General features: G+C 36.4%; 1 protein-coding gene across 4 annotated transcripts in view; it reads right to left on the bottom strand.

The window, feature by feature from the left end:
• Nucleotides 1-27948, bottom strand: part of ROBO2 (roundabout guidance receptor 2) — a 649189-nt gene that overhangs the window by 37443 nt on the left and 583798 nt on the right. For 2 of the 4 annotated variants that reach the window (XM_064273095.1, XM_064273094.1), the window contains exons 17-22: nucleotides 26783-26965; nucleotides 15469-15511; nucleotides 13907-14034; nucleotides 9017-9298; nucleotides 8484-8609; nucleotides 2765-2921 (exon numbers count right to left, since the gene is read on the bottom strand). In XM_064273095.1, the coding sequence (XP_064129165.1) occupies nucleotides 2765-2921; nucleotides 8484-8609; nucleotides 9017-9298; nucleotides 13907-14034; nucleotides 15469-15511; nucleotides 26783-26965 (919 nt within the window). The remainder of the gene's footprint in view (nucleotides 1-2764; nucleotides 2922-8483; nucleotides 8610-9016; nucleotides 9299-13906; nucleotides 14035-15468; nucleotides 15512-26782; nucleotides 26966-27948) is intronic. The other 2 variants (XM_064273093.1, XM_023548157.2) reach the window with 1 other exon arrangement.

The following is a 27948-nucleotide window of genomic DNA, read 5'->3' on the forward strand; positions in this document are numbered from 1 at the left end:
GCATGCTAAAGCTGGACAGTGAATAAGGAAGACTAAAGAAGGACTGATGCCTTTGAATGGTGTTGGCAAAAAATACTGAGTATACCATAGATTGCCAGAAGAACAAACAAATCTGTCTTGGAAAAAGTACAGCCAGAATGCTCCTTAGAAGTGAATATGTCGAGACTTCACATACTTTGGACATGTTATCAGGAGGGACCAGTCCCTGGAGAGTGGCATCATGCTTGGTAAGGTAGAAGATCAGTGAACAAGAAGAAGACCCTCAACGAGACAGATTGACACAGTGGCTGCAACAATGGGCTCAAACATAACAACAGCTGTGCGGATGGCACAGGTCCAGGCGATGTTTCCTTTTGTTCTACATAGGTTTGTTAAGAGTCAAAACTGATGGCACTGAACAACAACAATACCTGTGGATGTAACCATATTCAGGAACAGGGTTTTCTTTGTTGCGTTAATGTGGTCATATCAGTGTAAAGTGTGTCTTAAGCCAATCACTTCTGAGATGTAGAAGAGCAGATTAGACACAGAAACAAGCAAGCACAGATGGGGGGATAGATAGATGCCACACTGAGATCTCCAAGGAACCCTGAGAAGAACACAAGAAGCTGAGACAAGGATTTTCCCCCAGAGCAGTCAGAGAGTGCCTTCCACTAGAGCTGGTGTCCTGAATTCAGACTTCCAGCCTTCTAAACTGTAAGAAAATAGATTTCTGTTTGTTAAGGCCACTCCCTTGTGGTGTTTCTGTTATAGCAGCACTAAAAAATGAAGATAACAACACTACCTTCTCTTCTCATTTAGGATGCCCATCTCCCCATTTTTTGACTGTAGTCTTTAACATGTAGATTTCTCAGTCCTGCAATAATCTTTTCTTGTGGAATATACGTTTCTGTTTTATTCTTTGCTCAGGATCCATGTGGCACTAACATATTTATATCTTTGATATGTATCACAGAAAAAAAAAATGTATAGATTGTTTTTTCTAATTTCAGAGAGATATTTCACATTATCCCTAGATAATGGTAGAGTACCTACTCTCAGTTTCCTATTTCAAATGTGAAAAAAATTTAAAATAATTATACCATGCATATATATGGACACTATAATTCCAGAGAGGCAAATGAAGTTTAGAGGAAGAAGTGAAATACATAGAAAAAAATGTCTATATGTATGAATATTTATTACATGTATGTATATTAAGAAACAAAGCAAAACAAAAAAAATTCCATTGACGTCCGGTCGATTATGGCTCATAGTGACCCACAGGACTGAGTAGAACTGCCCCATAAGGTTTCCAAGGCTGTAAATCTTTATGGGAGTAGACTGCCACATCTTTCTCTCTCAGAATAGCTGGTGAGTTCGAACGGCTGACCTTTCAGTTAGCAGCCAAGCACTTAACCACTGGGCCAGCAGGGCTCATTATGTATATACATAATTCATATATGCAGTATATATATATATATATATATATATACATATATTCCATAACCCTAAGAAAAGGTAAATGAGGAATTTTAAAGTTATGACATCAGAAAAACTTCTAGTTAATATAATTAATCTGGAGACCTCAAAGACCAACCAAACCAAACCTGTTGCAGTCAAGTCAAGTCTGACTCATAGTGGCCCTATAAGACAGAGTAGAACTGCCCCAATAGTTTCCAAGGAGTGCCTGGTGGATTTGAACAGCCAACCTTTTGGTTAGCAGCCATAGATCTTAACCACACCACCACCAGGATTTCCACCTCAAAGAGAGCAATTATGTAAAAAGAAAATGAAGACAAATTAATAAGCACGTATATGTAACGTTTATGTGAACCAAGACAGGAAATGAAACCGTTATTCAAAGAAATCGAGGTGTTTTGCTGTGTATTTCTATGTAAAGAAAAACTCGGAAAAAGAAAAACTGCTTTTATTCTGTATTTTTAGTTGGCATCAAGGCCCAGTCAAAAGACATGTTGGCTTGGGAATCGTCACGCAGGCAGAGCTTTTGGAATTATTCAAATAGAAAAAAAGACCGAGTATGTTTCATCCAACCTGTTCTTTTTGAAAGTAGAGAATAAAAAGCATTGATGTCTTTTTTGCTTTAAAATCACCTAACACATATTAAAAAAAAAAATTATCAGAGGGAAAAACAAACTCTTGTGAAATGTTTGAAAACGCATAAGGAAACTGGTCACATCCAAAGGCCCTCCAAGGAAATTTCCTGGTTAAAAACAGTTTTGTTACAGAGCGTGCATTGGCTTGAACCTCTTCTATTGTTCTGGCTCCTAAATTCCCATCAAAGCTGATGATTAAAGTTCTACCCACTGACCAGGTCCCTACAATTATCCCATCGTGATTGAGCTCTACAGCGGGCACCCTGCTATGGCCAGACATAAAGTCATTAGAGAACTGTGAGGGATGATGAAGAAGGTTATTTTAATTCCCTTTCAGCCCTTCTCAGGAGTGGCTCTTTAGTTCAGAGAGCTGTGGGTACTTGCTTTCAAACTAACAAGCAATATTATAAATGGAGGCTGCATTATCATGATTGCAGACAATCTAAAGCACTTGAGGACCAAGGATTCCAGGTCCTCCATAGGTGCTGTTTTGTATTTATCAGCTAAAAATATATAGATGGTTCAAACAATCAAAGTGGCTGGGGGGAGAAAGAAAGCAATGAACGGGCTGGAAGGGAGGCAGGGAAAACAGAGTAAAAGAACACAGAATAAGGACAGAAATGCACATACAGTCCTTGCAATTTTGTTGGTATATACATATTTTTTACCCATTTTCTTGTTGTTCCACTGCGTAGTGTTCCAACTCTGTGCCAGGCAGGGGCTGGACTGGAGGAGGAGGTAGGGGGACATTGGCCCAAGTGGATCCATTGTTCTTCTGTGGTTTAGAAGAGTTTTTATTTTTCTTCTTTTTTCCACCTTTCCCACCTGAAAATAACAATGCATTTATTCAGAGATAGCAAATAGCAGAGCAAACAGAGTACATCTGATGGCAAGACGTATTTCTGTTTTCAGAACACCAGAATGAGTATGTTACGTTGTTAAAAGCTATAAACAATAAAATGATATCATCAGAAAAAATATTTCTATAAATTACTCAGAATGATATTGTTTTTCTCCCAATACTTTAATGGCAGGGCTGAATAAACCAAAAACATGGTGGCAGTCTCAAAAGTACATTTATTGATTTATTTGTGTCTGCTGCTCTCATGTTTTCATTGTTAGATGAAATAATGGGCCCCAACAAATTCTTCCAAATGTCAGATTTTAGTGCGTTTATAATGCTCTTTTGCATAATCTCTCTCAGTGGAAAATGCAGTGTCTAAGGATACAGGCTAAACTTTTCCATTAGAATTTACTCAATTTAATTAATCCAGGAGAGTAACATTTCCTCTCAAACGTAACTGATAAAAATCAATCAGTCACAGTCTGGAGGACACTTGTAAATCTTTCACAAGGAGATGTTTTATGGACTTTTTAAGTAATGCATGGCACAATTATTTTTGCATACAGTGAGAACAGTTCCCCGTTGTTTTAAGCATAACATTTCATAAAATTCTAAAAATGGAAAAGTAGTCAATGACATGTAGTAAGCAGTTTCAGAACTATTGTAATACAAGTGAATCTGTGTCCAAAACATGAAAGAAAGAAAAATTAATAAATAAACCTGCAGCATCTGAGCCATATCTAAGATTACATGGAACTTAACTGATACATAAAATTAAAAATTATCTTTTGTGTAGTGCTGAACTTTTTTACTCTTCCAAAATTAAGTAAACAAGCCTGAAACTAAAAAAATGGACATTGTTGGATACAGAAATGAGTATTTCTCGGGCAGAATGACAAAGGATGATCCCAGGGAAGGTAAAGTGACTTCCATTACTCCCATCACGGTATATAGCTATTTCTCCAAATATTATATTGACCCCTTGGACTTCACCTTTCTGGAACTAATAGTTGTGAGCACTGAATATTGGTAGCAGGGCTATCTAGCAATATAGATATCACTAGGAGTCTACCTAGGGAATGCTGGCAGTGCAACAGGTAAGAACTTGGCCGCTAACTGAAACGCCAGAAGTTTGAGCCCACTAGCTGCTCCTTGGAAACCCGATGCGGCAGTTCTACTCTGTCCTATAGGGTCACTATGAGTCAGAATCAACCCAACAGCACATAAAGACAACAGAAGTCTCCTTGTCTCTTTTCTTCTACCAATTACTAATCTGCTTCATTCAAATTATAAAATTATGTAACTTAATAAAACCTTATTTGATGGCCCGAAACCGATGAACCTATTTAACTAGCCATGTACACTATTTACAGTTATGTAATTGTGTCTTTTCTAGGTAGCGTGTACATATATCTGCACATACGTATTTTAAAAAGCATCCCTGCAAACATAGTGCTTTCCCGTTGCTTTTACTTCTTATCTCTGGCAGAATAGGTGGTATTAAGAGAAAGGAGAGAAGGTATCTTCTGCATAGAGGTTAGCAGCTTGGTCTCTGGGTTCGAAAACTAGCTCCTCTTAGTTGATAGGTTACTCAGCAGATATCACCTCAATGTCCACATATGTAAAACAAATATCATAAAGTTACTACTTGAGTTATTTTAAGGACTAAATGAGGTAATGCATGTGAAGTGCTCAGCGTGTAAGGAGTGCTTAGTTAATGGCAGCCATTATCACTCTTTCCCATCTCCTCTTCTTCAGAGCAAACCCAACTTTCCACTGTTTTCTTAAGGCTTCTCCACACCCAGCTCCTCCAGGCCCAGTGAGAACCCCAGAAATAGCCTGACTCTGAGAATAATACACTTGCTTAAAGACAAGTCTTCAATTTTTGTCTTTAAAGTTGTTGTTACTGTTAGCTGCTGTTGAGTTGGACCCAAATTATGGTGAACCAATGCATAACAGCATGAAAAGCTGCCCAGTCCTATGCCATCCTCATGACTGGTTGGTGATCAGACCTTTGTGATCCATAAGGTCTTCATTGTCTGATAGGTGAGCCATAATCCTTTGTTTCCTGATAACCCACCAAAATTGCATACAAGGACTTTTTTTTTTTTTGAATAGTGTCCGAACTCTAATTCAATGATTACAGAGGGATGAGTTGGGCCACATGTCCTGTGTAGACTTCCTCCGAGTTGTTCGTCCTTTTTTCTTTATATACGTACAATGCTTTTCTCTTTCCACAGCGCTTTTACAAATGGTATGTGATCACCACTGGAACTGAGTAACATGGAATTGAGTGACAGGTAGGGAAGTTTTCATATCTCTATTTTATTGATGAGGAAATTGAGGTTCTTTCTGGGTGTTGAACGAATCATACTCATTCACACAGAGAAAACAAACTAGAACACAGAAACTTTACTGGGAATTACTATTTCCAGCACTCGGAACTTGATTCTGTTGAAGTCTTTGCCCAAGCTCAAGAAAGCTATTACCTAGTCTTCCTAGTCTTTTGGAATTCTGGTGGTGCAGTGGTGGAAGCACTCGGTGGCTAACCAGAAGGTCAGCAGTTCGAATTTGCCAGTTGCTTCTTGGGAGAGAGATGAGGCAGTCCGCTTCTGTAAAGACGTACAGCCTTGGGAACCCTATGGAGCAGTTCTACTGTGTCCTATAGGGTTGCTATGAATCAAAATTGCATTTACTGTTGTGCATTTGGTTTTGATGTAGTGTGGCTCAAACGGCTAAGCACTACAGTGCTAACTGTAAAGACTGGCAATTCAAACCCACCCAGAGGTGCCTCAGTAGACAGGCCTGGCAATCTGCATTTAAAATTTCACACCCTTGACAACTCTATGCAGCAGCTCTACTCTGCACACATGGTTTTACCATGAGTCAGAATCTACTCTATGGAACTAATAACACAGTCTTTCAAACAACAGACTTAATAATGTATTTTGGAAACACTGCTGACTCATAGAGGGAATTCATGGGACTTTACATTCAACATCTATTTTCCCCTGTTTTGGGCAAATTTCTGCTCCCTCACTTTGGGCAGTCTCGGCAGGATTATCCATCAACATGCCTTACCTTCTGAAAACAATGAGCTAAGTGGTAGGCTCTTAGCATGGCGGTGGGCATAGAACATAATAAGCTAAGGCAATTCTATTCTCTACCTATAACTTGAGTCTTGAAACTAACTGAGTCACTGTCTGTTGCTATTACTTGCAACTAAAGAAACCTCAATAATTTTAAGGTGAGGATTAACTTCATTACATTTTAGGGAAGCATATCTTGATGGCTTGCAAAAATATCTGACCCATCCTCTCTTTAAATATTGCTATTTGAATTTTACATTGGTTTAGTCTTAGCAAATGATTTCTATGTAAAGAAAATTCTAGAAACAGCACATTCAAAAATTAAACTTATAGTCAATTCTTAAAGACCACTGTGAGTAAAAATTATTTAGTTCTTGTTACTGACATACACATACATATGGGTACATGTATCTATCTGTAGATATCTATAGCTATATATAGAATAACTATGAATGCAAATGCTATTTTAAAACACCTGAGTTTTCTTTTATACTTTTTAAGCTTGCTTTTTTAACAGAACTGCTCAGAACTTAGGTATCGAATAAATTATAAAAGTGTTTCAAAAAGGGTGATGGCATTAAAAAAATTTAGGGATGTTCAATTTCTTTACCACCATGATTATTTTAAGTTGGCTTTCATTGCTGTGCATGAATTAAGAAAATCTCATAATATTTTATGATCAGATATCCCTAGAGCAATTTAAATTTGGGTCTTAGAAAACATACTTATGATTATAAGAATATAACAAAGCTCTTTAATAATAAATTCAATTGTTCTAAATTAAAAGAGGGAATACGTGCTTTACTCTTACTGCCCAAGAATGCTTCCTATCACCAATTTAACTGGTTTTTTTGTATTCATATGTACATATAGTAGTCAGTACTATATATATATATCTCAGGAGATTAATGGAGTAAAGGAAACAGCAAGTGCTATTTGTGAATCATGTTTTACTTAAAGTTACTCAAATAACTTTTGAAACTAGGTTACAATCAAAATATACTGAATATTTAAATGAAACAATCACAGAAAATCTTACATAATCCATAGTTTAGAGTATATGAGTTTCTTTTTGTATTTTGCTTGAGACTTTATGTATCTTAAATGATATAAATAGGAACCAGCAGAAATTGTTTTGTAAGTATTAGAAACAATGTGAGACTCATTATCAAGAAATGACAGTATAACTGACATATAAGGTTATTCAAAAAGGTATATTATGAAGACAGTTTAAATTCGTAACAGATGTTCAAAATTTTCTAGACTCTATAATGTATCTAATCCTACCAGTAGGTAAGAGGAGCAAATGGCTCATTTTGGAAGGAAGAAAGAACATTAACATTTTCAGACAGAGCGTACCATCTCCTGAGGAAAAGTAATTTACTAAATGTTATCCTGATGATCTAAAAGAGTTAACTCCTAATGCCCTTGATGCCTGGTAGCATATGACATACCATAACAGACTATCATCTTTACTAAGACTCCGTAGTTAAAAGAAAAAAAAAAAATTACCCCCCAGGACAAACAAATACCAAGCATATCATTAATCTGAGCAGATTAAGCAAATAGGGTCATGGAATCAATTAGAAACGTGCAGATAAAGTCATCAGTCAAAGAATGTAAATGTTACGGCTGGCAGTTAGAGTTCATATACTACAACCTCCTCATTTTACAGGTGAGAAGCCTTAGGCCTATTCATCATGATAGGTATATATTTTTGTCCAGCAATATGTGTTTTTCACTACCTGTTCTATATAATACTTACATTATAGATTGTTACTATAGCTGATATATCTTGAATATATATTACAATCTATAGCACAAAACAATTATCAACATCAAAGATTACATGTGTTTTTTAAATTGAATTTTAATAATAATTTTCCATACTAACATTATTGTTTGGCACATTAACAGCATGTCAGACTAATACCATTCAACTGATAATAAATCCTATTACGTGGTATTTTGGGGAAAAAAAATCTAGAAATAGGAAGTCATGTCATTGCAAACCTAACGTTATGAAAAATCTCCCAAATTATTTGAGTTTTAGTTAAATGCACCTTTCGGTGTCCATGTCACAGGACTTACTTTCATGTGTGTATTTATTTTAAAGTTTTCTTGATCCTTAAATAGATTTCAAGGCAGATCAAACCATTCTGCTCATCAATGAATAGTACTTTGTATTCATTAAATACTATGAACATCAATACTAAGTAATAAAATAGTGCACTTTTTTCTAAAGGCATTCTTGTACAGTTAGTACATAAGGGAGATTGATTTTTTATCCTTATCCCTCCCCCAAAGTAGTATTTCGCTAGCATAAACTATTATTGTCGGTTAAGATAAATGTCTGACAGTGAGCTCTGATCCAGTCTTTCCTCATGATTGTTAGGAACACAGGTCATATGTTGATGACAAACAAATATTTCTCCTTACTGTAATGAGACCAACCTGAGAGACTGCCACTCCTTTCTGAGCTGTTGTGAGAGCTGGTGGTGCTGAAATCCTGTGACTGGTTGTGTGGCATTCTATTAGACAGTCCCTCAGCCAATCGGTAGTCAGGGATGTAAAGTAAGGCTAAGGGTTAAAGGGCAGAGGTCATAGTGGCATCATGTGATTAGTTCACAGCACAAGCCCATGCAGAACATGCAGTTAGCGATTCAGAAGCAGATGTCGTGGGACAGTGGAAGAATGTTTTTGTCTACCCTGACCTAATGGAAGTAGAGATGGAGTGCTGACCAGTATAGTTAAAAAGAGCTACAAGCATGAAACTGACTGGTGTTGGTGTGTGGTGGTGGTGGCGGCGGTGGTGGTTGGTGGCGGTGGTAGGGATTGTGCAAGTTACTGAATACATGCTGTTTTTTTTTTTTTTAGTTTAAGTAGTGAACCTGGTAATGAATCACTGTCAAACAACAAATACTAATTTCTATCTCATGCACAAATGATATGAAAATAACTCCTGAGGAAACAAGAATCTGCCTTACCATTGTTACCTTTGTTCTGATCAGGTAGAGAATAACCAAATCCCATCAGATCTGTTTTTTGCTGAATTGAGCTTTTCCATTGTGGATCAGGCAGATCAACAGCCAATTCATGAATGCTACTGGAATGCAAGATCTGTGTGGTGGCGTATGGAGTGGCCTGTGTTATTTGGCTGGAACTGTTGTAAGTGGTTTTGGTCGTGAAGTCAATGCTGCTATAAATGGCTCCATCTGAGAGCATTGTTGCTGTTTTATCCCCTTGGCCTGGAACTGGTGGCAGCACATCTGTGGTGAACATAGGGAAATGAAACAATTTAATGATGCACAGGAAGCCCAAAACTATCAGCACTGAAGATGAAAAATATATGTGTCATGTCACACGTTGGCATTTCAGCTGAGACAGGCTTCATGAGCCAATGAAGGGTAGATGATGTACAACCATCGCCAAGCTATCAGCCTCGGTGACAGGCAGGTCTACCACTAGTCCTTCACATCCCACAGCTTAAAGCACCCCTTCACCGATTTTCTTCCACCATAAATAAGAAGTTTGGGATATTTCCCTACTGAACGATGCTTTCAGTTGTTCATTCCATTTTAGAACCAATGAAATTGTTAGCACTTTACAGAAGCGATGATGAGAGTGAACCTACAAACCCTGGATGAAAACATTTCTTCCCACTTTACTCCCAAAGACATGGAATGCAACTGCTGAATAGATGCAAAAAATTCCAAAATTATACTATCCTGACTAGGAGGTACATTTTTCTGACGTTTTAACTTGTCAATTATCTGATCTGATTGCATAGTTCTACACGGAAGTGGAGCTGATGCTTCCAATGATTTTTTTTTTCCTTTGGTAACAAAGGGGAACTTTCATGAGTAAGTCATTTTCACAATACAGAAGGATTTAACTATAGAGAAAGCAATCTCAGCGATCAGGCAGTTTAATTTATGCTACCAGCTCTTCGAAGTGGAGAATTATAGTTTCAAGTTGTAATACAGCAAGAGTAAAATTAAACTTCAGGAACAACACTGAATATCAATCAGTCCATCTATCTTTTTGGTATGCTGAATTATCTTTACATAAAAAAAAAATTATCTTTACATAGTGCTTTATAATTCAGAACTGCCACCTCTCTCTTGAGCTCTTATTTTTCCTTTTCAGAAGATTCTAACTGAATAAAAAAAAGTCACTAAATAAAACTATTTCCATTCATTTAGTTTTAAAAGTGAATCTAATTATAGTATGTTCCTTAATAATCTAGGTTTAGAAAATCTCATTTCACAGGACTTGAGATCATCAAATCCCTCAATCTTTTTCATGGTAAGAACTTTCAACTATATTACTGAAATATTAAGTAACAAACCAAATTATCGTAGTACAAAAACCCAAATTATTATAATTAGCAAAAAATAAAGCAGGAATTTTGTAAAAATCTCCTAGGAATTGTGGATTTTATGGGTATAGCAGTACTTGGAATAAGAATTCTTATACGAGCATTCGCTTTGTTTTTGTATTTTAAAAGTTTTTAAAAGTCTTCTTTAACAGATATAACAAGAAATGCAAAATGTATTTCATACATTGTATATTTAAATCTTTCTGAAGACTTTAAAGTCTGAATTACAGATTTGTTTCACAATTAAGTGGATTTGTACTTTGTTGAAGTAACTTTTAAATGCTTACAAGTATGATAGTTAGACATATTCAAATGTATAATGTTTCATTAAGATGTGTAAGCATGTAATATTGTTTCTGATTTCAAGAATATCATAGCTACTTTTCTGCCCTTCTTGCTTTTAGCTATATCCTAACTACAAAATTAGGCCTTGAAGAAGCGATGATGAGAGTGAACCTACAAGCAGGTTTCATTCTTCAGTGTTAGTATCATTTTCATTCTCTAAGTGCTGCTATACTAATTTTGGGGCCGCATATTACCTTCAAATATTACTGGATCACCCCCACATTTTCAAAAAAAAATAAATCAAATTGTATCCCAATTGAAATTTGGGGAGATTCTGCAGGAGCATCTGGAAGTGAGTGTGTGTCCTCTAACACCAAATAGTCTGGAAATCTGGGACCTTCCTCCCAATAGTCTGCACTGCTATATTTAGACAGGACTTCCTATTTTCCATTTTTCCACAGCTCCCACCAGCCCAATCATTTCATGGCAATAAGCCCTTGTTAACATTTGAGCTAGAAATTCCTGATTTACGTGAAATTCGTCACTCCCGTTGGAAACACTCATGATTCAATCTGTAGTTTTTCACCACCTTGGTTACACTTGCACTCACGGCCCTGTCTCTTTTGCCTACTACAATTACTTGTGTGAATGACTGCCTCTTTCATTGTGTCATAGTTTTTTGAGGACAGAAACATATGGGATTCATGTCTGTATTTCCAAAATTCCGGAACCTATGTTTCGAGAATAAGCACTTGCTGGTTGAATGGCTGAATGAATAGTTTATAGTTGATATTGCAGACTTTGCAATAATTAGTAACTTTATTATTCAGAATACTGTTTTCATTACATTCAAACATGTGTTTGTATTCTATTCTTAAAAGGAACATGTCAGCGTCCTTGATTCTTCTTTTAAATCAATACGGTTACACAGCCATTCATGTGAAACCTGCTTCTAGGGCTCTAGAGCACTGTAGATGAAAACAAACAAACAAACAAAACAAACAAGAAAATGGCCTTTAGAATAACACAGACCTGTATCATACACCCAGATTTACAAATTATTCATCTTAATAAACCTTATTCTTGACCTTTAAATTGGAAATATGATTATCAAAGTCACAGCATCAAGGCAATGAAATAAAATGCACACACACACACACACACACACAACTCTAACAGTATTTATGGCACATAGTAAATGCTTAAAATGCCTATTACATTGAAAAGTGATATGTTAGACCTTGCAAAACTTCTGTCTTGGCCTTGATATTCATCTGTGAAATATTTCACGTCATAAAAATGAGGTGGAAATGAAAGAAAAACCTTTAAAATCTACTAATGTAGCCTTTGGTTAATTTGGACACAGACATTTTAGATGTTAGAGTAGCCTGCTAGAAATAGAAAAAAGAAAAAAAAAACCTTCATGTTTTGGCATTTATTTCTTGATATAAAGATGGACGGGTGTGCTATTCCAATTCATACACAACAAGCAAAAACAGCAGCTACTTCTTGGTTGATAAAAGGCATGGAAACAGAATTCTCTTCACAAAATTAGCCAGGGTAGACAAAGGGTCCCCAGTGAAAAGATGCTCAGGTATAGAACATGGCCTTGGTGGAGAGATAGCAGGGCTCATAGTCTGGTCACCTAGGGGAGGTCCTGAGCAAGTGAGAAGCCTAAAACAGGCAGAGGTGGGAAAATATTGGCTCACAGAGGCTGAGGAGTCATACAATTTACTTTTTCTTCTCTCATTTACTCAGTTGAAGCCTACTGGGCACTGACTGTATGTGAAGCTCTATGACTGTATGTGAAGCTCTATGCTAAGCCTGTTTATAGAGTCATCCATTTATCCTCATCACACAACTACGAGGTAGAAATGGTTATTTTTCTCTATTTTATTTCGAGAATAGGAGGAAGCTCACTACTGAGGCTTATGGAGGGCTCAGAGTATGTGCTGACTGCATTAACTTTACCTACAAATGTAGAAATCCTTCAGTAGATTCATCCAAATTTGCCTGGATTACAGCACTACTCTACTAATCAATCTCTCCAACCTTCCACTCTATCTCCATTCTCCACCCAGCTGCAGAAGGAATGACTTAAAGCAGTGCTTGGATCATACTGTTTCTCCTCCTAAAATCCATTAATGGCTTCTGATTTGCCTTTTTAAGTGGTCTAGAAGCCTCTCTGTTATCTGTTCCTCTGTATTTCTCACCACCTCTGCTGCCTTGCATTTCACACTCACATCATAAGAACCTTCATTCATTTTCTCAAATAGGTTAATCTCTCCCTTACTTCTGGAACTTAAGTATGATAGATTCTCTTCCACACACTTTTTCACACTTTTGACTAATTCCTACTTATCCTTCAGGTATTCAATAACACTCCCTTCATAGAGCTCTCTTATTCCCAATGGGCAGCCTTCCCATGTGGGGTATTGGCAAAGCAGCTTAAGTCTACTCATTGTCTGTACAATCTTCTACCAACGGAAAAATTGCTTGTACTCTTCAAGTCAAACACTGGGACTAAAGGTTTCTCTACTCCTATCTTTCTCTAAACCCATCTCTCTCCCCTTGACTGGATGAAAGTTGGTGGTTATTTATAATAGGTCCAGTTCTGTCTCTTTATAAGGACCTATGGAGAGTGATCTGGCACTACATTTTGGAAGTTTTTAGCATGTCGGCTAAAAACTGGGTATCAGCTATCAGTTGTAGAACTGCAGGCTAGTTTTCTCTCAGCATGTTGCTATAGTCACTTAATTGTCTACTCCTTTATAAGGTACATTACATAAGGGTAAAGACCACGTCTTATATCAATATTCTTCCTGCCTGTCATAGTGCCAGGTATACAGCAGGTACTCAGTAAATAGATTTTGAATAAGACTTAGAGAAGTGAAATAACTGGCTCAAAATTATAAGTCTCAGCAGTAGAGTTTCTAATTTTAGGAACCTTAAACTAATATTCCTAAAATAAAAAATGTACTCAGATAATTTATCTTCTTTGTTAGTAGTCACTTCCTTAAAAGCTTGGTTTTACTGAAGATAATATAAACACTATATCTTTATATTGAAACATTTAACAAAAGTACCATATGGTTAGTACATGTACTTCATTAATTTCAATTATGAGAGAAAATACTCTCCATGAATCTTTTAAAAAAATCTGAGAAATCCAAAAAATAAATACATAACGATTTTGAAAAACACAACTCACCTCCACGCCCAAAATTCCCAATCTCGTTTGGGCCACTATTGCTATTGTTCACTGGCAAGCTTGTAGCTGGCCATGAATCAGCAAGCCATGGATAACTGGGGTCTCCAGCATTTAGAAGTCCTGGACGGCTAAAACAGCAAGAAAAAGGAAATCAACCAAGGAAACTCAATGAGAGATTTTGATACCTATCTCATGTACTAAGGATGGTTAAGAAATTTAAGAAGATATTCATTCACTTCACCTTAAAATATGGGGAATCTCAAGAATTAAGGTGCTCTGGCAGTTCATTAAGGCTAAATATAGAACAACCTTGTCACTGGAAGTAGAAGCGTCCTCGCCTGCGATTCAGCCAACATCCAAATGAATTCAGTTGTCTCTCCTGAAATTGGCGGGAATTGGTAGTAGCATAGCAGGATCCCGAAACAAGGTTTGATGACAAATTGCCACCTCAACGGAATAATTGCTCAAAGTGACTGCTCAGGATCAGCCATTTCTAAGACTTTGGGCTATTGAAGCCCCAATATGTATCTGTCTCCTGGAGGTTATAACCCCTTTTATAAGGCCTCAGGCTTGATTTGGAGGCAAGGAACTTGAGAGAAATTAATGAACAGTATTTATACTATTCCATCAAAAGCACATTTCCAAGTTGTCTAAATTGCAAAATATCAAGGGTCTATTAAAGTTTTTTTTTAAGGTAATAAAAGGTCCAATATGATCTGATCAGGCATGTGAGTCAACTCTATGAGGAAAACTTCCTTCACATCATATTTAATAAAGAATTCCCATCTTTAATATAAAAGACGGGATTCTGATTTGTTTCCAGATTATTAGCATGCTTACAAAAAAATAGCAACATCTATAATCATTGTACTTTCCTTTGATAGACCCCTTCTGGTACAATCCCTAAGAGAAACATGTGTTTCTATGGAAACTGCAATAAGATGATCCAACCTCTTTCTTGCTACATCCACTAGCTCTCATTAGGCCTAATCTCTTTTTGCTAAAATATTGATTAAATGGGAGATTGGAAGTTATTACCAGAGCCTAATTACAATCTCCATATTGGCAAAGGGAAAATAGATGAGGATATATGGGTTTGTTATCAGCTATTATCAATTTCAATTGAGTGTCCAAAGTTGTGGAATCCAGTCCTATCAATCTACAGCCTATTCATCATCCATGAATCATTTACTTTGTGATCGATTATGTGTAATTGTTCACTCACAGCAATTTAGGGAGAGCCAATAAGGAGTCTTAAACAACAGCAACTTCATTTGCTAATGTCTAATTAATGCAATAAACATCCTGCTAACAAATGAACACATTCCTTGTGATATTTACCACTAATTTCTTTAGGGGCATCTGGGAGATATGAAACATCTGGGCTTGATTCCTCTAAAGTGCACAACAGATAGACGATTAAACCTTGTGGCAAGCCACTGAATTCCTCCTAGAATTCGCAAACTTTAAGTGATTGTTTATCACAATAACAGCCTCTTACTGTAGAGTTTCCCAGTTCTGATTAAAAATAAAATAAAATTAAAAAACCGTCCTTAGCATACCTTCCATTGCTCATCAGTCCTCCATCTCCTCTCTGAAATGTAACTGGTAAAAAAAAAAAAAAAGAAATATACATACACAAGTAGTCAATATTAATTACAATTAATAACAACTACATATTGCCCTTAGTTTAGAGTTGTGACCTCTGGGAATTTTAACAAAATATAATTAATATAATTGTACAGGGAGTAACAAGCAGTGGTTTGGCCCAGGGGAAAGCCATCATTTACTCCAGCTTTTATAAAACATTTCAAAATTCGGAAGTCAAATGCATAGTTAAGTTAAAGGGGTAATTTGTACTTAGATGTCAAGAACTGTTAAGATTGGTGTATATAACAGTTTGGAAGATGGGTAGAACATTAATGTGGATTTAGTAAATCATGACTTTTTATACAACAGTGCTAATAGATAATATGGATTGAAACAGGATAATTCAAACAGGAAACATCACCCTTTGAATTAAACAAGAGAAACAGGTATTGCATGTCTACATATTTCTCAGCACCAGAAATCCTTTCAGGGAAATGTGTAAGCATTATGAGCTGAAAAACTACAATTACAATAGACATGAAAATAGTAATAATAGAAAACAAAGTGCTGACTATTTTGTTTCACCATCTAATATTCAGGAAAATGAAATTTTCAAATAATTCATACTGGATATATTCCAATTGCATGTAATGATCACAAAACTCAAGGCTTTATAAAACTTAGTAACTACAACTGGCACCTGGTAGAGACACAGAAGGTAAGTCCACTCCTTCCAGTCAATGGTTTGCATTCCACAAAGTCAATAACATAAAAGTGGTTTTGAAGTATTGGCCAAAGGAAATAAATATTAGTTCAGGTCCCTTATTCAAATCCCCTGTCTAAAGCCTTGTGGCCAAATATATTTGGAATTCAGAATGTTTCGGATGTAAGAAAAGTAATATGGTGCATACTACAATGAGGGTCTGAGACAGGAAATTGTATTCAAAGTTATTTAATATTTCTGTAGTGAAATATGAGTATTTATGATTGTTGTTAGGTACCCTTGCGTTGGTTCCGACTCCTGGGACCCTATGTATAACAGAATGAAACACCATCAGTCCTGCACCACCCTCACAATCATTGATATCATTGAGCCCATTGTTGCTGCCACTATGTTAATTCGTCTTGTGGAGTGTCTTCCTCTTTTTCACTGATTATCTACTTTACCAAGCATAATATCCTTTTTCAGTACTGATCCCGCCTGATAACATGTCCAAAGTATGTGAGATGAAGTCTCTTCATCCTCATTTCTAAGGGGCATTCTGGCTGTACTTCTTCCGAGACAGATTTGTTTGTTCTTCTGGCAGTCCTTCCTATGTTTAAGATTCTTCGCCAACACTATAATTCAAAAGAGTAGATGCTTCTTCAGTGATCTTTCTTATTCTCTATCCAGCTTTGGCATGCACATGAGACAACTGAAAATATCATGGTTTGGGTCAGGTGCACCTTAGTTCTTAAAGTGACATCTTTGCTTTTTAACACTTTAAAGACGTCTTTTACTGCAGACTTGAACAATGCAACACATTGTTTGATTTCTTAATTGATGCACACAAGGGCATTGATTGTGGATCCAAGTAAAATGAAATCCTTGACAACTTCAGCCTTTTCTCTGTTTATCATGATGTTGCTTATTCGTCCAGTTGTGAGTTTTTTTTTTTTTTTTTTAATGTTGAGGAGTAACCTACACTGAAGGCTATAGTCTGATTTTCATCAGTAAGTTCTTCAAGTCCTCTTCACTTTCAATAAGCAAAGTTGTATCATCTGCATACCACAGGTTGTTAATAAGTCTTCCTCTAATCCTGATGTCACATTCTTCTTCATATAGGCCAGCTTCTTGGATTATTTACTCAGCATACAGACTGAATAAGTACAGTGAAAGGATACAACCTTGACATACACCTTTTCTGATTTTAAACCATTCAGTATCCTCTTGTTCTGTTTGAACAACTGTCTCCTGGTCTATGTACTGGTGCCTCATGAGCACAATTAAGTGTTCTAGAATTTCCATTCTTTACAATGTTATCCATAATTTGCTATGACCTGCAAAGTCAAATGCCTTTGTACAGTCAATAAAGCAGAGGTAAACATCTTTCTGGTATTCTGTTTTAAGCCAAAATCCATTTATAATCAGACATGATATCCATCATTCCACGTCCTCTTCTGAATCTGGCTTGAATTGCTGGCAGTTCCCTGTTGATGTACTGCTGCAACTATTTTTGAATAACCTTCAGCAAAATTTTATTTGTGTGTAGTATTAATGATATTGTTTGATAAATTCTGCATCCCATTGGATCACTTTTCTTTGGAATAGGCAAAAATATGGATTTCTTCCAGTCCTTTGGCCAAGTAGCTGACTTCCAAATTTCTTGGCATGGATGACTGAGCACTTCTGGCATTGTATCTGTTTGTTGGAACATCTCATTTGGTATTCTGTCAATCCCTGGAGCCCTGTTTTTCACCGATGCCTTCACTGCAGCTTGGACTTCTTCCTTCATTACCATTGGTTCTTAATCATATGCTACCTTCTGAAATGGTTGAATGTTGGCCAATTCTTTTTGGTACAGTGACTCCATGTGTTCCTTTCATCTTCTTTTGATGCTTCCTGTGTTGTTCAAATTTTTGCTCATAAAATCCTTCAATATTGAAACTCAAGTCTTCAATTTTTTCTTCAGTTCTTTCAGCTTGAGAAACGCCAACTATGTTCTTCCTTTTAGGTTTTCCAACTCCAGGTCTTTGCACATTTCATTTTAATACTTTGTCTTCTCAATCTGCTGTTTGATATTTTCTGTTTACCTCTTTATATCATCATTTTTTCCATTCGTTTCAGCTACTCTATGCTCAAGAACAAGTTTCAGAGTCTCTTCTGACATTCCTTTTTGTCCTTTCTTTCTTTCCCATCTTTTTAACAACCTTTTTGCTTTCTTCATATATGATGTCCTTGATGTCATTCCACAACTCATCTGGTCTTCAGTCATTAGTTCATTAAATCAAATCTATTCTTCAGATGGTCTCTAAATTCAGGTGGGATATACTCAGGGTCATGCTTTGGCTCTCATGGGCTTCTTTTGATTTTCTTCAGCTTCAACTTGAACTTGCATATGAGTAGTTGATGATCTATTCTGCGGTAGGCCCCTGGCCTTGTTCTGACTGATGATATTGAGGTTCTCCATCATCTCTTTCCATTGATGGGGTTAAGTTGATTCCTGTGTATTTCATCTGGCAAGGTCCACGTGTATGGTCACTGGTCATGTTGTTGAAAAAACGTGTTTGCAATGAATAAGTCTTTGATCTTGAAAAATTTTATCATGCAATAAAAAATAGGGAGCATTATTTCTATCATCGAGGCCATATTTTCCCACTACTGATTCTTCTTCTTTGTTTCCAACTTTCACTTTCCTATCACCAACAATTATCAATGCATTTTGATTGTATATTTGATCAATTTCAGGCTGCAGAAGTTGGTAAAAATCTTCAATTTCTTTATCTTTGGAATTAATGCTTGATGCATAAATTTGAATAATAGTCATTTTAACTGGTCTTTGTAGGCGTATGGATATCATTCTATCACTGAGAGTGTTGTGCTTCAGGATATTTATTATTAGCAGCATAAATAATGCTTATAATTAGTTGCGCATTTGTTTGGGTCAATTGTTTAACTAAATCACTAGAAAATTATGGGGAAAATTGGTGTTTAGATGTTTATGGATTGCATGTTTATATATAAAAATGTTGTAAACCTATAGTTGTAACCAAAGTTCATATGAATCAGCAAAACCAGTCACTGAGGATGAAGGAAATGCTACCATTTTACAGATGTGAACCCAACACAACCTAACTTTGGAAATGCTTGATTATGTTTACTATGATTACTTTGCCAGTGAGTAAAACTAAACATAAATGAAATTGTAATGAATTGATTCATATTTTAAATAAACTGAGAACATATTGGCAATTAAAGTATACACACAGTGACTACTTTTTTAATGTGAATAATCTCTCCCTAACTCATCTGCTCCACAACTTCAGCCTCTCAAGTATTATCGGTCTTCAAATTTTATAAATTTCCAAATGCAGTTCCCCAGTCCCTTCCTTACGCTCTTCCAATGACATTATCTACCCTAGTATCATAATTGGGCAAATTGATCACAATCACAAGGGTCTATCAGGACTTCATGAGGCAGAGGAATGTATCAGGGCTTTCAGGAACATTTTATTGATATCGCAAACATGTTGCCTTATCAGTTCCTCAGGTAATATCTGAAACGCAGGGTAAAACACCCCTGACCTAACCTGTGCTTCTGCACAGGATTCACGACAGACAGGTCCTCAAAGATCAAAGAGTCCTGATTGCTGCTACTTTGCTTCCAGACAGGCTTGTTGAAGTACCAGGAATCACTGCATCCAAACCCCACTGCACTACTTTAATAACTGCTTCTAATAAAAAAAAGAATTAACCTGAAACAATTAATGAAGAAAATTGAGCACTGGAGGTATGAAATAAGGCCTGATTAAAGAAAAAAAAAAAGGGAACACAAAATGCAAAAACATTACAGCTAATCAGCTTTCCTTTTGATGTGACTTTCTAGTTATGTGGCTTTTTAATGGACAATCAAGTGGTTGTTTTACTCTGGTAAAAGAGTTAAGATAATACTGTAAATATCATTGTGAATATGCAAATAAATGGTGATGGGTTATATTTCAAACATTGCTGTTCAGGAGACATGGGAGAAGAAGCTAAATAGCTCTCTAATTTACATGCACATTTTTCCCATCTAAACTTCCTGCTACTGCCAGAGCAAAATATGACGGTAAAAAAGGAGGAAAAACTAAAGCTGTTTCATAAAAATTGAGTTGTACTTAACTTTTTACATATGAACCCATGGCAAATTCTTCATGAAATATAAATTGTAAAAATACTTTGTCATAACATTCAAAACCTTATATACCTTTGATTAAGGCTAATATGCAGATGTGTTTATGGACCCAATGATCTGGTCCACATTTACTGATTGAGAATTAAGATGTTGTGAACAAAGGCATTTTAAATTTCAAAGCATTTTTAGGACATACTCTTTTCCTATTTGTGTTCCAATCATAATTAAAATATATCTTCCAAATGGTTCTAGACACCTTAAATAGTTTGCCAAAAGATCCCTCTTTGTATCTTTGTATCTATCAGCTATGTTGTTGCTGTTGCTGGGTGGCATTGAGTGGATATTTGACTTATAGTAACCCCACGTGATGGAGCAGAACTGCCTCATAGGTTTTTCTTTTTTAAGGAGCCCTAGTGGCATAGTGGTTAAAGCACTCAGCTTGCAGTTGGAATCCACCAACTGCTGCTTGGGAGAAAGATGTGGCGATCTGCCCCTGTAAAGATTACAGCCTTGGAAACCCTATGGGACAGTTTTGTTCTGCCACATAGGGCCAAAATGAGTAGGAGTTGACTCCACGGCAGCGAGTTTGGTTTGGTTAATCTTTTGGGAGCAGATCACCAGGTTTTTCTCCCACAGAGCCTCTGGGTGGGTTAAACCACCAACCTTATGATTGGCAGCTGAACTCTCAACCATTGCGCCACCAGGGCTCCTTATATACAAAGGCACACACACACAGTACACTAGCTAAAGGCTCGACTGCCTTAATATGGACAATAGACATGATTTGGTGCACATAAAAATCTTCCATTTTGTATGTTTCTTATAAGAAGAAAAAAATGCATGGTAGATTTATCATAGTAGAGTTGTTTGTGCTTTTAAAGAAAACAATGAGACACTTTTTTAAGCAGCCTTTCTGCCCTCTGCTCAAAACAACTACTGTGTTTTTCTCATTGACAAAACTTTTAAATTTTGAAAACTAGACCACACTGTAACTGATTTCTATCAGAACGTGAGATTAAAATCAGACTAGAAATAAGGATGAACAATTAGAGTTCCTAAAATGGAAATATAACATATTTGGTGTGTGTGTGTGTGTTTCGCTCAGCATTTCTAGGTGTAGAAAGAGGAACATAAAAACAACTGCCACAGTGAACTGAGAGATATTTTGAAGTCGTTCTCATTTCAAAGAAATGCTTAACTGCGGAGGCTGAAACAAAAGGTGTGGGCCATTTTGTGCTTTTCACCATTTTGATAATCACCATGTAATAACTGTGCTTATCAGAGAAAAATTTGAAATAACTCTGAATCTTTGCTAAGAGTCTCTACTAACCAAACCAAAAACCAAACCCAGTGCCGTCGAGTCGATTCCGACTCATAGCAACCCTGTAGGACAGAGTAGAACTGCCCTATAGAGTTTCCAATGAGCGTCTGGTGGATTCGAACTGCCGACCCTTTGTTTAGCAGCCGTAACACTTAACCACTATGCCACCAGGGTTCCCAAGAGTCTCTACTAGCATGTAAAATTACGAACTTGCAGGGAGTAACATATAGAAGATTTCAGCAAAAAACTAACTGAAGACAGCAAAGGCTTCTAGGAAGTTCCACCAACACCGCAATCAAAATGTTTTAGAATTGTATGAAATATTTTGAGTTTATTGCCATTTTTATAAAGGATATAAGGCGAAAGATTTTGCAAGTTTATATCATACATTCTCGAAGGATTAATCCTAATCTCTCGTGCCTGCTTGGACTGGGAGGGGTGGGTGGGGAGAGGGCACACAGCTATGTGGTAAATTGACAGTTTGAGGTAAGGGAGCTTTCAGAGTGCCTATCTCTAGTTGACCACATTTTCCTACTCCAAATGGAAACTTTAATGTTGCCAGCCAAGCCTCGTTCCCTTTCCTGATAAGCTATTTCTAAAATACGAATGTAGATTAATCCTCTTTTATTAAGCATTAACTCAGCCCAGATAATCAGAGTACAAAAATTCTATCAAATCTTTTCGCTGCCTTTGGATGAGTTTGTCAAACAATTTACATTTCGCCAACGGTTTTAAAAACCTACGTGTGAAGTGTTTAGCATCTCGTAATTTCCTCACTAATATTGAACTGTTTATATTTACTGAGTTTAATAAAATCTATTATCCTCAAAGGTAATAGTCACAAAATATGACTCCCCCCTTGACAAGTATATTTATTTCCATTAAAATTGATGACTCTAAAAATTGGCTATAAGTAAAAAAAAGTAACTATCATTTAATTCTAATGAAAGCTACATGGCTCTATTCAAATTCATGTTCATTTTTCTATTCACAGTCTTATACATATAATCATTTGCTCTAGATTTAAAAATCACCTAATGTTTTCCATGTTTTTTGGCCCAAATCAGCTTATAATTCTATTACACTCTATAACAACTCAGGTAGTGAATTCTTCTACAAGATAGGAACCCCACACTTGTAGCAACAAGTAGTTGTTAGTACTCATTGAAGATTACGATAAATAGCATCACATGTTGCTCTAGAAAGAATAAAATGATTTAATGTAGGATATGGGGTATGGGGATACCTTTTTTGTTCCAGCTGCCCTTCTTTGTGCCATGTGCAAACCTGCGGTGCATGTTTGTATCTGAAGAATTTAAAGGATAAATACGAAAACAAAACAGCAAGTTAGTGTGTAAAGCTGCCTTGTGTAAAGAAGCAAAACATGCTCAGGCCAAATTCTCCTCTCCTATCATTCATATATACAGGTTGATATTTGATCCTTGAGAGTTGCTTTATACAATCTAAGGTTATAATCTACCAATGTTCTGTGATAAAATCCTTCTAAGCATTCAAATAAAACTCTTCACGATGAGAGTCAAAGCTCAGCTACCTCAAAGGTTTTTGTCTGCGTAGAGTGAGTCAAAGGCACCCTGCCCAGTTAGATTCTCCACCCTGCAGTGCTTATAAGCCTCCTTGCTGGGTAATCATCTTCTCTGGTCTACCTCTCATGGTTAAGAAGAAACTTGGAATCAAGATTTAGGAAGAAAAGGAGAGCAGAAATCAAATTTTACCTGCTTTACAGTTCTATTTGGAGCGCCTATTTGGAGTGGTTAATAGCTTCGCTGCTAGCCAAAAGATTGGCAGTTTGAATCCATCAACCATTCCTTGGAAACTCTATGGGGCAGTTCTACTCTGTCCTATAAGGTTGCTATGAGTTGGAATGGATTCAATGGCAATGGGTTTGTTTTTTTATGATTCTACTTAACGTCAGTCTAACTTTCTTAAAAAATGCTTATCTCTTAACATATGCAAACTATCTCAAAGGTTTAAGTTTAAATCAATGTGGTACAAGATTATAATTGAGGTTCAAAGTAAATAAAGTGTTTTATGTTATAAATTAAATACTGATACCAAAAATACGAGTAGCGTGGGTGGTGCAATTGTTAAGCACTTGGCTGCTAAATGATGGTCGGCAGTTTCAACCCACCAGTGGCTTTGCAGAATAAAGGACCTGGTGATCTGCTCCCAGAAAGATAATAACCTAGAAAACCCTATGGGGCAGTTCTACTCTGTCACACGGGGTCACTATGAGTCAATATCAATTCAATGGCACACAACAACCAAATCACACTTTTTCTTTATTAGCAAAAAAAATTATTACTGCTATCATGAATCATCAGTAAATTTTGAAACATGTAGTGAAAAAATTGAAACCTTAGGTTTTTATCTTGTGAATGAAATCACACTGCTTTCACTTCATCAAGTTTAGCTCTCATGCTTGTAAAAACACAAGATTCCCAGATAACCAAAAACTAACAGGGCCAGCAATAATAGAGTGTATTCTCTATTAAAATGGATCATTACCTCACACATGAAACACTAGATATTTGAATATGGTAAATCCATACTCCATTACTCATTCCTACCTAAAACTTATATTCTCTACATTGTATTAAGGACAATAATATGAAAATTCAAAAAGGTAGAGAATAGGATATTATGGAAAGATACACGTAGACAACACTGCTTTATCACGAATATAATGCTAGGTATTCGTGGTTTTTATTTTCATTGGCTTCTCACCTAGAAGAGAACAGCAGTGACTGCAGGCAAATTACTAACTAAAGGTGAATCCATTCTGAGAGTCAATCTTCTACCAATTAAGTACAAAGGTTTTGAAAAGCTGCTCTGGCATTATTCCAAAATATCTGAAGGGCATAGCACCTTCTGATTTAAGAGTTCTTCTACAAGTAGATGAATATCAACCACAATAAGAAATCATAATAGGACATACACTACTCTTGTCAAGCTCAAAGACCAACAGATATTTTCAAATTAAGTGCAAAGAGCAGAACTTGGCCTGCTTTGCTGTTGAAGAAGGAGGAAGAGGAAGGTGGGGAGGAGGAGAAGGAGGTAAAAGTATCTGTCCTACAATTTCAATTAAAAGCACAAACCTAATTATGAGAGTCATGTTACTTATCAGAAGTGAGTGAATGAAGAAGTATGGATGGCAATAAAGCAACACTTTAAATGTTGTCCTGAAGTGACTGTTGTTTTGTGTCACTGAGTTGATTCTGCATCATAGCAACCCTATAAAAAAAAAATGGAGTAAAACAGCCCCACAGGGTTTCCAAGGCTATAAATATTTAGGGAAGCAGACTGCCACATCTTTCTCCCGAGGAGTGGCTGGTGGGTTCAACCTTCTGGTTAACAGCCAAGTGCTTAACTGCTGTGCCACTTTTTCTGACCAGACTAGCACAATTAATCTTTTGTTGTTATCACTGAAGTCAAGCAAAGGGATAAGCACAAAATAGTCCTTGAATTAAATCAATTCTTCCTTCTGTTTTAGATGGATTATACACGTCACAAAGATGAAATGTAACATAGTTATTGATTAAACAGATGTATTGATGGACAATACCTAAAGAGTGAAGGTAAAGCACTGGACTGCAAAGCAGGAAGGTGCATTAAAGCATCTTTATCGTCCAAGCCCTTGGCAGTCAATAGTTATTGCCGAGCACCCCCTTCCTGGTAGAATCCCTCCTTGGTGTGGTACTACACCACCTACGTGACAAGACGCAAGGAAGCAGGAAGCAGGCAGCCAGCAGCCAAAGAGAAAGTGGTAGAATGATGGCAAGTCAGGAAGCATGGAAATCCTTTTTAAATGGACATGTAGTCCTGGAAATTTATTCAAACCAGGAACTAATCAACTTTATTTTCATAAGATATAGACATGAGCCACAATGCTAGGATCAAATTATCATATTTAAATGGTGTCCAATAACAAACCAGGCAATCAAGCGGACATTATTCCTTGCATATTATGCCATTTAGACATTACAGACAGCTTAGATGCCAACAAGCCACTGCAGTTTAGAAGCCTTCTGAGCAATGATGCCCTTTTCAAAATCAATTATTAAAATATTTATGCTTCTTATCAAAGTTAAAATTAGAAATAGAGGAGTGAATAAAAAGTCTCAAAAATTTCTAAAGTGTTTTGTAGGATCCTATTATATTAAATTGGTCCCCTATAAATTCTAGGTAAGTGTGAAATACAGTGAGATAATTTCTTTTCATTGTTGTTATTAGGGGGGAAATTAAAATGAATCTCAATTACAATTGTACTGAACACGGCTTTGGTGTTGAGTTCATTCTTTTTATCATTGACTTCATACTTTCCTCCCTCTCCTTTCTCCCTCTCCCTCTCTCTTTCTCTCCGTAAGCTTTGGAGATATTTTGAATGCCACCCTTTCTGACATCCTTGAAACTCTGCATTAGATTCTAAAGAGAAAAGGATTTTGTAACTAGGTAGATCATGCAGAATCGTTGCTTTTTTGTTTTTTGCTTCTGCTTATTTTTGTTCTACTTCTTCCTTCTAAAATGTTGTTTGGTCATGTTGAAATAAATACCCTCCTTAGTAGTCGTATTAGTTCTGGTGAGATTTTTGCTTGCTAGTATTGTCCATCTGGGATATTTCCTACTGTAGTCTATATCCTGAAATTCTAAAAGCTATATTTCAAACTTTTTTTTTCCCTTGATCATTTTAGTAATGCTTTTGTCCAATCCACTTCTCAGACAATGGCTTGATAGCATGCAAAGTCTGTGTGCATGTACGTGTTTGGAAGAATGAGTTGAGAAAAATGGTTAAGCACTCTCTATATGATAAATTCTATCATATGCAAATTTTATCATATGCACTCTTGTTAATCTTCACTGGTGATATAAATCAAATAAATCACCCTACAGTCATAATGTGAAATGGTCAAGAGCAATGCATTAAGGCATATTGTATACAACTGCATTTTCAGAGATTTTTAAAATAAGCCCAGAACATACATTTGCTCACTCATTCATTTTTCTATCCCATTATTTTCATTTCATTACATTCCCAAAGATAAGAGGTTTTCTTAGCTGGAAATAGTCTCTTACCAGCATAATTACTGAGTCCCTTTCTTTTTTTTCTTCGCCAATACAACCAGATGCTAAAACCCATCAAAATTACCCAGCAGGCACCACCAATACCAGCTATAAAGGCTGGCTGCTTCACAACATCAGTGATTTGTTCAGTTATGCTGTTGTTGTTTTCTGTAATGACAACTTCATTACGTCCTCCTATGGAAAAAAATAATACTGTTAGTAAATATCAAGACAAAAATAAACACAGGAACAGATAAATGGTGCACCAAATGGTACACAGGAAATTCCTTCGGAATTGGTAATACTTGTTTTGTCTTAGGCCTATTGCACTTATTGATTAGTGCACTTTACAAGTTCCAAAAGAACAAGCAAATCCTTGGTTTGAAGATGTGACGACCTTTTCCTCTTGCATTTTGATTTGCTATGGACAAATTCAGAACCACTTCTGGATTTATTGCCTTACAATGATACTAAAACAAGCACTAGAAGTTGAAATGACAGCAATTTTTCTTCAATTGGATAAAGTGTTTTTGTAATAAAATTCTCACAAAAAAAAGTCCAAGTATTTACAAACTGCCCTTCTTCATCACCGTCCATAATCAAATGTTCACAATCCACAGGAATAAGTAACAATATTTCTTCTGGTTTATCCTACCACAGGAAACCCTGGTGGCGTGGTGGTTAAGTGCTGCAGCTGCTAACCAAAGGGTCGGCAGTTCGAATCCGCCAGGCACTCCTTGGAAACTCTATGGGGCAGTTCTGCTCTGTCCTGCAGCGTTGCTATGAATTGGAATTGACTCGACGGCACTGGGTTGTTTTTGTTTGTTTGTTCGTTTATCCTACCAAAGGGACTTATTTTGTTCAAACAGCCTTTAGTTTCCTGGGAGGTATTAAAACTACTATACAAAACAATGATGAGCATGTAAACGTCTGTTCATAGAGATCCGTGTGTATAATTAAAATTGTCATGAAAAGATAAAACTCATATATTTTCTTAAAGTATTTGAAACTAATTTGAAATTCCACTTAATGTTGAATAAAAAAACGGAAGTTAATTCTAGGTCATCAGGACTAAAACATACCTGTAAATCTGAACTACGATTATCTGGGAAGAGGTCGTGTTCCAACCATTTAGGCCTCTTTGAGATAAATTAAGAAAATCTCAATTCATGTTTTTA

The sequence above is a fragment of the Loxodonta africana genome, chromosome 20 (assembly GCF_030014295.1).
Source record: "Loxodonta africana isolate mLoxAfr1 chromosome 20, mLoxAfr1.hap2, whole genome shotgun sequence".
Lineage (NCBI taxonomy): Eukaryota > Metazoa > Chordata > Mammalia > Proboscidea > Elephantidae > Loxodonta > Loxodonta africana.